At 38.1% G+C, this 12,749-nt stretch overlaps 1 protein-coding gene across 2 annotated transcripts in view; it reads left to right on the top strand.

The window, feature by feature from the left end:
- LOC137601998 (focal adhesion kinase 1-like) overlaps positions 1 to 12,749 on the top strand; it is a 55,542-nt gene that overhangs the window by 20,053 nt on the left and 22,740 nt on the right. Inside the window, exons 4-23 of one of the 2 annotated variants that reach the window (XM_068324509.1) lie at positions 839 to 1,116; positions 1,198 to 1,364; positions 3,320 to 3,407; positions 3,625 to 3,704; positions 3,782 to 3,844; positions 3,927 to 3,981; positions 4,313 to 4,453; positions 4,613 to 4,690; positions 5,057 to 5,164; positions 5,821 to 5,938; positions 6,157 to 6,187; positions 6,667 to 6,737; positions 7,122 to 7,139; positions 7,766 to 7,822; positions 8,881 to 8,901; positions 10,305 to 10,402; positions 10,621 to 10,705; positions 11,235 to 11,335; positions 11,840 to 11,955; positions 12,552 to 12,652. In XM_068324509.1, coding sequence (XP_068180610.1) covers positions 839 to 1,116; positions 1,198 to 1,364; positions 3,320 to 3,407; positions 3,625 to 3,704; positions 3,782 to 3,844; positions 3,927 to 3,981; positions 4,313 to 4,453; positions 4,613 to 4,690; positions 5,057 to 5,164; positions 5,821 to 5,938; positions 6,157 to 6,187; positions 6,667 to 6,737; positions 7,122 to 7,139; positions 7,766 to 7,822; positions 8,881 to 8,901; positions 10,305 to 10,402; positions 10,621 to 10,705; positions 11,235 to 11,335; positions 11,840 to 11,955; positions 12,552 to 12,652 — 1,875 coding nt within the window. The remainder of the gene's footprint in view (positions 1 to 838; positions 1,117 to 1,197; positions 1,365 to 3,319; positions 3,408 to 3,624; positions 3,705 to 3,781; positions 3,845 to 3,926; positions 3,982 to 4,312; positions 4,454 to 4,612; positions 4,691 to 5,056; positions 5,165 to 5,820; positions 5,939 to 6,156; positions 6,188 to 6,666; positions 6,738 to 7,121; positions 7,140 to 7,765; positions 7,823 to 8,880; positions 8,902 to 10,304; positions 10,403 to 10,620; positions 10,706 to 11,234; positions 11,336 to 11,839; positions 11,956 to 12,551; positions 12,653 to 12,749) is intronic. The other variant, XM_068324510.1, reaches the window with a different exon arrangement.

Genomic DNA, 12,749 nt, shown 5'->3' with positions numbered 1-12,749 from the left:
GACCAGTTTCCTAAACGTTACACATGAGACCCCAAGCTAGTCAAGCAAGTTTTGAGAAACCAACATACAGTATTGGGAACTGTAGACAACCAAAAATACAACTGGTTTGAAACAGTTAACATTGATTTTACAGGGACTCAGGTCTGGTTTGGGCATGTTGGCCATTTCCCATGAACACTGCAGATGAGACTGAATCATCAGCTGCTTGTAAACAAGACTTTAGTGTTTGGTTATCCAGTTTGACCTCAGTTAGGAAATCATTTATTTAAACTCATCAAATATCTGTCAAGCTGCAAGTCGATTTGGTCTCCTAAAAGGCAAACACTGCTTTTTGTCAGTGTTTTACCAGTTTACATTGACTACACAGAGTGAGTAAGTGACTGACTGATCAATAACTTTAAAACACAAAGCGCGTTATCTCCACACAATCTATGGTTATGTAAAACACATTTTACATGGATATAAATATGCTGCTTCCCTTTTACAGTTGTGATCTCGATGTTCCTTTGTGAGCTCAGTTGTTTATGCCACATGTGTTCTTGTTTGTTTTTGAAAATTAATGCAGCCCGACAGATAGGTAGTGGAATGCAGGTCCTTTGAGTGTTTGTTTCACTGTCTGATGTACTTTTTTCAGAAATGAGTTTAAAATGTTTTTTTTCTACGTCATGGTTGCCTTTTTTTTTTTTTTTTAATAGAGTTTTAGTCAACTGCAATTCCAAATTAACTAATCACAAAATCAGATCATTTCTTATATTTCTGGTCAGTTTACAAGACAAGTTGATTTCATATTTCTTTAACTACAAAGTCAGGCCCTCTTCTTTCTGTGCTTCTCTTTCAGAATATGACGGCCAGTTAGCCCCTGGTGCAGCATCACATTCAGGCATGGCATCGTCTTCCTTCTTGGAACCCAACCACAATCACTCTGCTGCAGGTGGTTGTGGGGTCAAGTCCCGTTCTGGGATACCTGCTGTTGGTACCAGTGGGTCTGCCGGAGGCCTTGAGAGACCCCAAGGTTCCATGGACAGGGTTCTGAAGATTTTCCATTATTTTGAGACAAACAGTGAACCATGCACCTGGGCGAGTAATATCAGGCACGGAGATGCAACAGATGTCAGGGTAGGTCACAAACATTTCTTAAATGCTTGTGCTCCATTTAAATTTTTTCCAGTTTTCTGATCTTTTCACTTGTTTTAACAGGGTGTCATCCAGAAGATAGCAGAGATCCACAAACTGCGCTGTGTGTCCTCACTGGGCCTCCGCCTGACCCATCTGCACTCTGATGCGCTCCATTGGTTACACCCTGATTTGGGTGTGTCTCACGTCAGGGAGAAATATGAGAAACAGCACCCCCAAGAGGAATGGAGGTAGAATACCAAACAAATAAATGCATTCCCACAATCACCACCTCTTTCCTGATTTTGCTTTATCCATAAGAGGAACTGTAGAGTAACGATTATGTCTGCATAGTCACTGCACTCAGATCAGTGTCCATCAGAGGGGGCAGATGACACTTCCATCAAATGATAAAGATTCTGCAGGTTGATACATTTTGGCTTCTCAATATTTTGCTGACAGCAATAGGCCAGTAACTTCTACTTGATTCATTAAGGACGCTTATCATCGTAACAAGCATTTCATCATTAAAAGTGCCCTATTGAACAATACAGTACAGTAGGCAGTTTGTAAATTACATGACTAACAAGCTCTGAACTTGCCAACCAACACTATTTCATTAAGCCTCCCTTAAAAGCTGGAGCTCCATAATCTATAAACTGTTTTGCTTGGTCAATGAACTATATACGAAAGACTTGAAGCATGTGTACTAGTAATCAGACTGCTCTGCTAGTAGTACAGTTATACCTCAGATTTATTTGGTTTCAAGTTAAGTTGTTCTCGATTATACGTTGGTTTTCAAGAAAAAAAAAAACATGAAAAAAAATGATGGTTACGTTATTTTACTCAACTTTACATCTGTCTGCCAAAAATATTGAAAAAGTAAAATCACTACAAAATTGTTTAAAGTACATAATATCAAAAAAGGATATGGATCCACAGGGTCATCGCTTTTCCAAAATTATGGGGGCTTGTCACAAAGCTTGTCATCCTTATAATTTAATCCTTGAAGAGAAGAAGGGAAAAAAACAACTTCAAATAACTCTAAGTTTATTAAGCCCATTCAGCAACAATAGCCAGAGTCAGCTGTTGATGTTGGCCATTATTTTGTGAACAGTGAAGTTACTTGTTGCTGGTACCTTTTCAGAGGGCTGCATAGTTTTAATTATGAGTGATGAACTATTTTGTCTGATGAAAGAGTGTTATTTAAAAGCAGCCTACATTCAAACTGTGACAATCTCCAACTCCATCTTTATATGATTTGATTTGATTTTCCTGCAGTTGATGTAATCCATTAAAAGTCAAGAAAACTGAATTTTTTAAAAAATGGATGAGATGTTCACATTGCTAATATGCAGCTAGCGCAGCTCTGACAGTTGTTTCAGCTCTTGTCAGAGTGTATAAGAGCTTCAAGCCCACAGGAGCCTTTGCTCCTATTGTTAGAACAGAAAAAGTAGAAGGAACCCAGGGGATGGACCAACTCCATCTTGCTCTTAACTCTCCTCCCTTGGCTGCTTTCTCTCACTCTGTCTTGTATGCACAGTCTCTCTATTTCACTCTCATTGTCTTCATTCGTTCCTTATCCCTCAGATCAGTTTTCTTTCTAATGCTGCTCTTTCTTTTCTCTCAAATAAACACTTTTATTTTCTTTGTTCTTGCTTTTATTTGTTCATTCATGGTAGAATGAGTGTTTTCTTCTTGAATTCCTTTGTTAACTAACACCCGACCTATTCTCTGCTGTAGTTTGTATTTCACTAATGAAGTCATTTATCACTACAAACAATGGTGGATTATTTAGGTCTGTTGCCAGAATGTAATAAAGGGTGTAGAAAATGCATTTACAGAGACTCCCTCTATTCCCAGTTCCAATATTTTATGTATTCAAATTATCATATATAAATTATGTTCATCCCCAGCTTAGAGATATATAATTGTGAGTTGTTAATACATATTTTTCTGATCCAGATTAAATCAGAGACAACTTGTAAAACGTTGAAATATTTAACTCCACAGTCCCAGAAGAAATACATTTGCTGCAGCTCTTCTGTGGACGGCTGCATGTTGTTGCGTATTCACGTTTATCATTGGGAACTAGAAACATTCTGGCAAAACAAAAATAAAGAGACACTACCAAACAAAAATGTGTTAAATTATTATTATGTTGACACAGACCCTTATTTAAACAAATTGTCACTCTCATCCTCAGGTATGAGTTGCGGATACGATACCTTCCTAAAGGTTACCTCAGCCATTTTTCTGAAGACAAACCTTCTCTCAACTACCTCTACCATCAGGTGAGACAGGAAGGTATCCCAGTCGTGAGAAATACTAGCTAGAAAAATGTTTTGTGTCTAAAAGTATTTCATAAATCAGGTATATCAAGTATGTTCTGTCATACTTGATGAAAGAGATGTGAATATGTAGAGGACGACAAAAATGTATGTTGCTTTTCTTTTAAAATGCACCATTGCTGTTACAAATATGTTATAATGTTCTGTGTTTTTTGTACAGGTCAAGAGTGACTACATGCAACATATAGCTGATCAGGTGGATCAAGATGTTGCTTTGAAATTGGGCTGTTTGGAAATTAGGTGAGAAGCAAAGTTTTCCGGAATGTCTCTGGATTACCATTTAATGCTGTGTTAACTTGCTGTTTCTGTGATTACAGGAGGTTCTTCAGAGAGATGCCAGGAAATGCCCTTGACAAGAAATCCAATTATGAACTTTTAGAGTAAGATCAATTTTGTTTACACATGAAATAGATTACTTTTTTTTAACTATTCAAATATAAATGTGTGGTGTGTTATTCTCAGGAAAGATGTTGGTTTGAGAAGGTTCTTCCCCAAAAGCCTATTGGACTCCCTCAAGGTAAACCCTGAACCACTGTTGATGCAGAAACAGTTAACTCCCGTTGAAGTTCAGATAACAGAAATGGCAGTGACAGAAATTCATTTGATTTTATTTAGTCTGCCAGATGAGCTGTTGACTGCTTGACTGATTGACCTGAATTAGGGGGAGATCAATTTAAAAACTGTCTGAATTTCAAATAATCTGATTGAATGAAATTATGTTAAACCTCCTGTTGTCACTCGCAGTATGTCTTGTCAGTGGTCTTTGTGTTTCTTGGCTCTGAACCAGACTTACTCAGAAAGAAATAACCGTTGTAAGTATTTTTCTCTCCACCTCTAATCCCTGTCAGGCAAAGACTCTTCGTAAACAGATTCAGCAAACTTTTAAGCTGTTTGCTAACCTCAACGATGAACAGAGCATCCACAAGTTCGTCGAGATCCTCTCTCCCATCTACCGCTTTGACAAAGAGTGCTTTAAATGTGCATTGGGGGTAAGACGACATGTGATTTATAAAGATACTATTTGATTTTTACATTTCCCATATGGAAATTGTTGTAGTATTCTCTAAAATAGTGGAAACAAATCAAATTGAAATTCTGTACTTTATATTTATATTGAAATATAATGTCTGAACTCTCTATCTGTCTAGTCTAGTTGGGTTATATCAGTAGAGTTAGCTATCGGACCAGAGGAAGGAATCAGCTACCTCACAGATAAGGGCTCAACGGTGAGTAATACATACGTACAACTTAAAAAACCTGTATTGCTTACATTGCGTTATTAACTTCACACTTAATGAGAACAAGCTACGCCTCAAAATAAGCTACCGTTTTCAACAAAAGGAATCAGAGCTTGTTCTTTATGATAAACTTTCTAAAATTTCTCAAAGACTTAGTTTTTTCAGAGCATAGGATAACAGACGGATTACTGTCAGCAGTGTTTTAAATGATTGTAGAAATGAATGACTAAATGGTGAAATGACTAATGATGTTAGTTATCGAAAAAGATAATTTATGCTGAACTGATTTGAACATGTGCTGTTGAGCTGTGTGTGAAATTTAATATTTGTGTCTACCTGTTTTTGATTCTGCAGCCAACACACTTAGCCAACTTCAACCAGGTTCAGTCCATCCAGTACTCTCCTTTGGAAGACAAGGACAGGAAAGGCATGCTGCAGCTAAATGTAGCAGGAGCTCCAGAGGTGAAAACGCAAACACACACACACATACACCCCTCCTGTACTATTTAACTCTCTATTTCAGGCTGGATCTTAGTGATAAATTAATTAGTGTTCAAACAATATGTACAGTAACTGATGAATCACTGTTACATGTGGGTTTGACTAATTGTAAGATTTCAATTCATTATTCATCCAAACAACCATTTCAAATTATGTGATGAACAAATGACTTTGTTTTGCTGTTGAAGTACTAAGTAAGAAATACAAATTTTAACACATCCAAAAATGAATGAATGAGGCTGAATGAACTAGCTTCTGCTTGCTTAATGTCTTGTTTCAAGTTGTAATAGCACATGGTCTTCAGAAAAAAACAGGAAATTCTGTCTGGAAATAGGAAAAATGGTCATGGAGGAATGAAAGTGGGTGTCACCACTGCACTGCATGGATTGTTGACAGCAGTCCTTACCAGAAGAGAGACATATGTATGTTAGAGTAGGTGTGTGTGTGTCTGTATATGTGTGTGTGTGTGGTTGAATGTATGTGTGGTGGTACAAAATGTTATCCCCAATAAAGCTCTCATTGTGTCATTTTGAAGCAGCTCTCTGTCTCACTCTTGCTTGTGTGTGTGTGTGTGTGTGTCTGTGTGCGCATGCATGCCCATACGTGCATGCGTTTAGCCCCTCACAGTCACCACGACGTCGTTGACAACAGCAGAAAACATGGCTGACTTGATTGACGGGTACTGTCGGCTTGTCTCCTCTACAACCCACTCTTTCATTGTCAGAGTCCACAAAGGTATGAATTCACAAAACGATTCTTATCCATTGTCTGCATATGACTGTCAGCCATCTTTCTTACACTGTAATAATGTCATTGTGCCTGATGAGGCTTTATACATTGTCACTCTGAATCACCAGTATGTGTTTTCTTAGTCTATCCTAGAAATAACTTTCTACAAAGAAGTGGTTACAGTCACACAGCCTTTATATAAGTGCATCTTTTTCTCTCTGTAGAGGGGGACAGGGCTCTACCTTCCATCCCAAAGTAAGTCTAGATGCTCTTTTTTTATCTCATATTAGTTGTTTTTACAGTAGAAACTAGGTGCCACTTTCCTCGGATATGCTAAAGAAGTATAGTGAAGCATTTAAAGAATGCAAACAGTTTGTAGTCTTAAGCAAATTAAATACTCAATTTCAAAATTATGATTTATGTTTTCTCTATAGAATTTGTTTTGAAGCTGATGTCTTACAACTGCTTAAATCTTGTTTAATTTTAAATGACCTAAATCTAGAAATGTCTTGATTTTTTAGTACTATAAATTAACTCATTAAATTGCCCATATGAATATAATAGCTTAGTAATAAAGTAATAAAACATATATAGATGTAAACTTATGTGTATTTAAAAGATTGTCTTGTTCAGATGTAAAAGAATTCCTCCACTCCACTGGTTACCTTCCTCTCTCCATGACTGACTCACTCAGAATTCACTGGTTTATTTTACGTTGTCGTCTTTTTGTCCAGGGTGTCAAATCATGAGAGGCGGATGGAAAAACGAATGGATGGAGTGCGAAGCAGAGCAGTTTGTGTCTCCGGTACATCCCTGTGTTTTTTCCTCCTTTCCTGTTGGTGTGTTTCCGTTCTGCTAACATGCCTCTCTGTCTGCTGCTCTAAATGTCATGAATGACAGTGGCTGCTAAGAGCTTCTAAATGGTTCACAGAAATGTGTGCTAACCCGTCACCCCATAAAGTCTCATCTGTTTGTACTGAAGAGCCCTTGTCTTGCCAGATGTCCGCATGGAGAGCTTCCTGTCACTCTGCCAGAACTATCCTCTGACAAATTCACTTACTAAAAGAAATTAAAAGAATGACTTGTGTATAATTCCTATGCCCTTATTTATTTATATAACAGTACAACTAATTGTTCCTTCTCTTTCTTTCCCACTCTGTGTGCTTCATGTTGTGTGTGGCTGCAGCAGGTCACACTAGTGGCGATGGTAAACAACATTCCTTTAATTAACCATTTTAAATTAGTGATCCACTACAAATCCTGCACTGTTTATTTTTAATGATAATTTGTACATGAAAAGTTTTGTTCTCTTTCTCTCTCTCTCCCCCTGTCTCTCTTTCTCTCTTGCTCTATCAGCTTTATCCATGACTCAGTCTGTTTTTCTGTGGAAAGAACAAACCTTTCCATCCTTCCCTTTCCATCCCTGCTTTTTCCTCTCCTCTGTCTGTCTCCTCTTCCTACCCATTGTACTCGTTCTGCCTTGTACTCCTAGTGTGCAGCTTTTATATAGTACTTGAAATTCTAACTTGCTTTGCATGTGTTTGGAATCGGATATGGTGACGGTCTTTTGGAAAGGTACCTCTGTCTAATGATGGTGTGTTTTTCTGTTGACATTTTCACTCGTTTTATCTGTTAATATATTTTCATGTTCTTGAATTGCATACATTTATTGTTAAATTGTCTTATTGCTTGTGTTTTCTCAGAATGTGTATATAGTCTTGATTATAACCCCTTGAGATCAAAGGCTGGGCTTGGGTTTATCACTGAACGAGACGAGAATGGTCATGAACTCTTTTTTTTTTTTTTCCATCCCATTTTTCTCTGGCTCTGCAGAAACAGATGACTATGCTGAGATCATAGATGAGGAGGACACTTATACCATGCCTTCAAGTAAGTAGTTATTGTTAAGATATTATTTCTTTTCTCCCTTTTGTCATAAATTGTATATTTGTACGCTTAGAAGCCTGAATGAGACTGTGTTCCATGTTTTTATGGAAGTTAGCATATGGTGTGAAGTGAGAGGCAGAGTTGACAGCGCTCATAATGATTTATCAGTCCAGATTAAAATCATTACAGCTTTGAATTAATCTCTTTTAGGTTTCATTGGTTGGAGGGTTGGCAAAATAATGACAAACGCTGAATTAGTCAGTATTGTATATATTACACCCACCAGCCACTGTGAGGTACACCTTGCTAGTAAAAGGTTGGATCCCTTTTGCCTTCAGTACCACCTTAATTTTTCATGGCATTCTTTCAACCAGGTGTTGGAAACGATTTTGGTCCGTATTGACATGGTAGCATCACACTGTTGCTACAGATTTGTCAGCTGCATTTCTATTATGTGTATGTCCCAGTCTAGCACATCCCAAAGGTGCTCTATTGGGACTGACATCTGGTGACTGTGGAGGCCACTGCAGTACAGTGAATCTTTTCACTGTACTCCAGTGAGTACAGTGGTCTTCTGCTGCTGTAGCCCATCTTCTTCAAGATTTGATGCGGTTCGCATTCAGATATGATAATCTTCATTCCTTGGTTCTAACAAGTGGTTATTTGAGATACTTTTGTCTTTTTACTGTCTGGACCCGGTCTGCCCATCCTCCTCTGACCTCTCACAACAACAAGACATTTTTGTCCAAACAGCTGTCGCTCACATAATATTTTCTGTAATTATCTGTAAACCATAGAGATGGTTATGTGTGAAAATCACAGTACACTTTGTCCTTACGGTGTGTTTTCTTTTACGATCAAATTTAAATGTCATTAGACCAAAAATTTTTTACATGTACCAGAACAGATTATGTAGCATGAGGACATCTTTGGTTGTCATTGATATTTGGTACTTCTAGCTCCAAAGTTAACGTTATCTCTACAGTATAAAGATCACAGTAAACCACATCTGTACTTACAGCTAGTTATTTTTGTCTCCTATCACTAACCCGTTTTCCAAGAATACTATGGACTAGATCAAGGTAATGATTGGAACTTGTCATGAGTCTGGTTGGTTGTATTGTGATGGCTCTTTGATTTAGTTGCTGTGGTCCTTACTTTGTGTTTGCTTGCAAGTATAAAATAAAATCCTGGATTTATTTTATATTTGTAACCCATTGATTTATTCCCCCTCTGTTGACCTGTGATGTGCTGTCAGTTTTAGGCTAATGATAGCTTCAAAACTCAGTCCAGGTTGTCATACAATATCCTTACTGTGTATTTTAAATGTGTGAAAAATGTTCCAGGCTTACAGTAGTCTGATCACTGACAAAACCTCAAGAAGATATTAGGTATATTATTTAACTAGGCATGATGAATCAGCCTGTACCGAATTCTTACTCTGGCCTGTGGAGGAAGTGCAGAGAAGCTTTTAAATACAGCAACACTGAAAACACAGAGCACTATAGTAATTATGGTCAGTTTTACATGATCTGGTACCATTCCCACTGAGGGTATTTCATTGCACTGAATAGTTCTGTCTAAACTTAGCATGTGTGCATTTATAATGGGCACAGTTTACGTGAGAGGTCAGTGTATTTGTCCAGTCCCGTAAACCCATACAGATATTTTAAAAAAGCACATCCATCTACATGTCAGTCACCTGGGTAGATTCAGGTTAACAGTGACATTCCTGCCAAGTAAAGTGAACTACCAGCCACTCAACAGCCAGCTTTTCATAGATGAAAAGGGAATGAGCACAATCCAAATCCCTGTTTGATAGTGCTCTGTGAGTTAGTTTTGTCACGACAATGCAAATGTAAAACTGGTCCTTAATCAGAATGAGCTCACCTGCCTTCATCCACATGGCATTGATTTAAAATGATCATCTATTAGATACTGGCTGTGGTTTGTCTGCATTACATAGCATGTCTGGCTGTGGTTCACTGATGCTGTCGCTGCATGTTTTTGGTAATGCGCTATACCAACTGCAATAATAGCCAAGCTTGTCAGAGTAGAAAAACACTTGAATTGGTTTTATGTTGAAATTCAAGGATATTTAGTACTTTGTAAGACTGTATGAGATAACTAGCAAGAATCACATAATGTGCAAAAAATGAAAGAAAACATTTGGAATTGTGTGTTCAGCTCTGAAATGTTCCCATTACCACATCTCCTGTAACCACTAACCGACATGTTTATTATTTTATTCTCTTTATGATTTGTTTTAAAAGTCGGGAATCTACAGAATCAGTTTTTCCTTCCCTCTAAAAGACAGATTTGCCCAAAGCCTGCATACTGCTTTGCACTCTGACAAGCTTTGCAAGTGCATTATGTGAAAAAGGGATCTTTAAAGGGCCACTTACGGGTGTTTTATAATATAAAGGTTGCCTCTGCTTTCACCTGATTTTCTTTGTATCTATCTGTGCTTTAATGTATGTTTCAGCACGAGACTATGAGATTCAGCGGGATTGTATTGAGTTGGGGCGCTGTATAGGTGAGGGCCAGTTTGGAGACGTCCACCAAGGAGTCTACATCAGCCCGGTATGTTGGTTCATCTGCACACAGGTTGGGGTATCTCCAACTGACTTTTACCCGCTCCATATCAGAATGCACACATTGATACAGCTCACTCTGACCTATGACCTGTAAGGAGTAGACAAATGCAAATGTTGGGACAAAGCCATAGCATGTTCATTAGATGTGGATGATTTGCTGAATACGTTGGAGGTACACTTGTGTGCTTGGTCTGTTTTCTGCAGGAGAACCCAGCCTTGCCTGTGGCAGTGAAGACATGTAAGAACTCAACTTCAGACAGTGTCCGGGAAAAGTTTCTCCAAGAAGCATGTAAGTCATGTGTTTGTGTGTTTCCAGTATTACCAGCTAACATATTTCATACTCAGAGAGAACCCACGCAGACACAGGGAGAACATACAAACTTTGCACAGAAAAGACTTGAACCCGGAACCTTCTTGCTGTGAGGTGACAGAGCTGTTCACTGTGCTACCCTGACGCAGAGTTGTCATGTTTTCCCTCTGTCTGCTTGGGTTCTCTCTGGGTTCTCTGGTTTTCTCCCACCTCCAAAACATGCACTTCAGATGAATTGGTCGCATCCAAATTGCACGTAGGTGTGAGTGTGTGTGAGTTGTTGTTTGTCTTTCGTGTGGTTCTATGATGCACTGGGGGCACGTCCAGAATGTTCCACCGCCTCTCACCCGTAAATCCACTGAGATAGGCTCCAGCAAAAGCTGAAGAAGCGGCTTGAAAAAAGAAATGAATTAATGAATGAATCAATATTTTACACTCAAGAAGTTGAACATTGTTTTATCAGCAAAGAAAAATGGTGATCCCTTGTCCCTGTCTTCTCTTCCCGCAGTGACCATGCGTCAGTTTGACCACCCTCACATAGTGAAGCTAATGGGAGTCATTACAGAAAATCCTGTCTGGATCATCATGGAGCTCTGCACACTCGGAGAGGTGGGAGACGAACTCGTTTTGGGATAACAGTATTGTTGCTATGGATACATGGATGTGTACATGTTTTTAAAAATCTTATTTAAAATTTTTGAAAACGAATCTGAGACTTCCCAAATTTACTGAAGATAGAGTTCATATTTATCGTGTGAATTTTTAATTTTATATGAATAGAGTTCAGTGTACCTTTATGGTTCACACATTGTTTTGTCATAAAGCAGGGTAATGTCCCTGCTGATTTCTCCTCACATAGTTTCAGTCTGTTGTTGAATGATATCTTGTAAAACATTAAACTAGCAGTAGTTATTGTCATGGTTAATATGTGTGAAGTTGTCACTCTGTTTTTCTTTTTATTGTTGTTTCCTCTGCTGATCTTCTCTTATACTTCCTTTTTTTTTCTGTCCTCTCCTATCCCACATTTATTAATATCACGTCTATCACATGACATGTTTTGTAAGGTCCTTGTGCCTCATACTAATTTGTTGTTTCTGGTGTTGTTCTGCATAGTTACGGTCATTTCTCCAGGTGAGGAAGTACAGTCTGGACTTGGCCAGCCTCATCTTATACTCATACCAGCTCAGCATGGCACTGGCATATCTGGAGAGCAAGCGTTTTGTACACAGGTATGAACAATTGTCTCCCTAAATATCAGTATTAACACATTATTATGAAAACTATTTGCTAGTGTTTCGGTGAAATTTAATGTACTGCTGAAATATGAAATGTACTGCTGAAAGATATATTTGATATAGAACAAAATTTTTTTTACCAACTTGAGGGATGCTAACATATTACTAGGCTATTTTTATGAAGCTGTATTAAAGATGTAAATCCCTGTTACCTCAGTTAGCAAGTTTGAAGGCGTTAGTAAGATTAGTGTAAAATTAGATTACATTAGATCAGTTTCAATGGGCCAATCTCTGAACCAAGGTTCAGGCTTGGTTTCACATTACTAAATTATAAGAATGTTTAAGCAACTGACACTAAAGCACTAAGCATTAAATGAAAAAGCTGCCACAATTTTTTAAGTATTATTATGTTTTGCTGATATTTACATTGCTGGTGCCATTGTTTTTTTTCCCCTCTCTTATCCTGTCTCATTATGGCACAAAAATTAAAACGTGCAGTTTTATGATTCCTCTCCCTGAAAATGCTGAACATCTGGACTAAATGCAATAAGTGAAAAAGCACGCTAGGACTTCCTGTGTTCTCCCTTTAGGGACATTGCGGCACGGAATGTGTTGGTGTCTACAGTGGATTGTGTGAAGCTTGGAGACTTTGGTTTATCACGATACATGGAAGACAGCTCTTATTACAAAGGTGAATATCGACCTCAGTAAATGTATGGTTCCATAAATGCCCACTTTGCTCTCTCGTTTGAACTTTCTTTAATCTGTGGTAACACATCAGTATATTA

Source organism: Antennarius striatus, chromosome 9 (genome assembly GCF_040054535.1).
Source record: "Antennarius striatus isolate MH-2024 chromosome 9, ASM4005453v1, whole genome shotgun sequence".
NCBI lineage: Eukaryota > Metazoa > Chordata > Actinopteri > Lophiiformes > Antennariidae > Antennarius > Antennarius striatus.
Note: the sequence above shows the minus strand (reverse complement) of the source record. Positions and strands in the feature narration are given on the sequence as shown.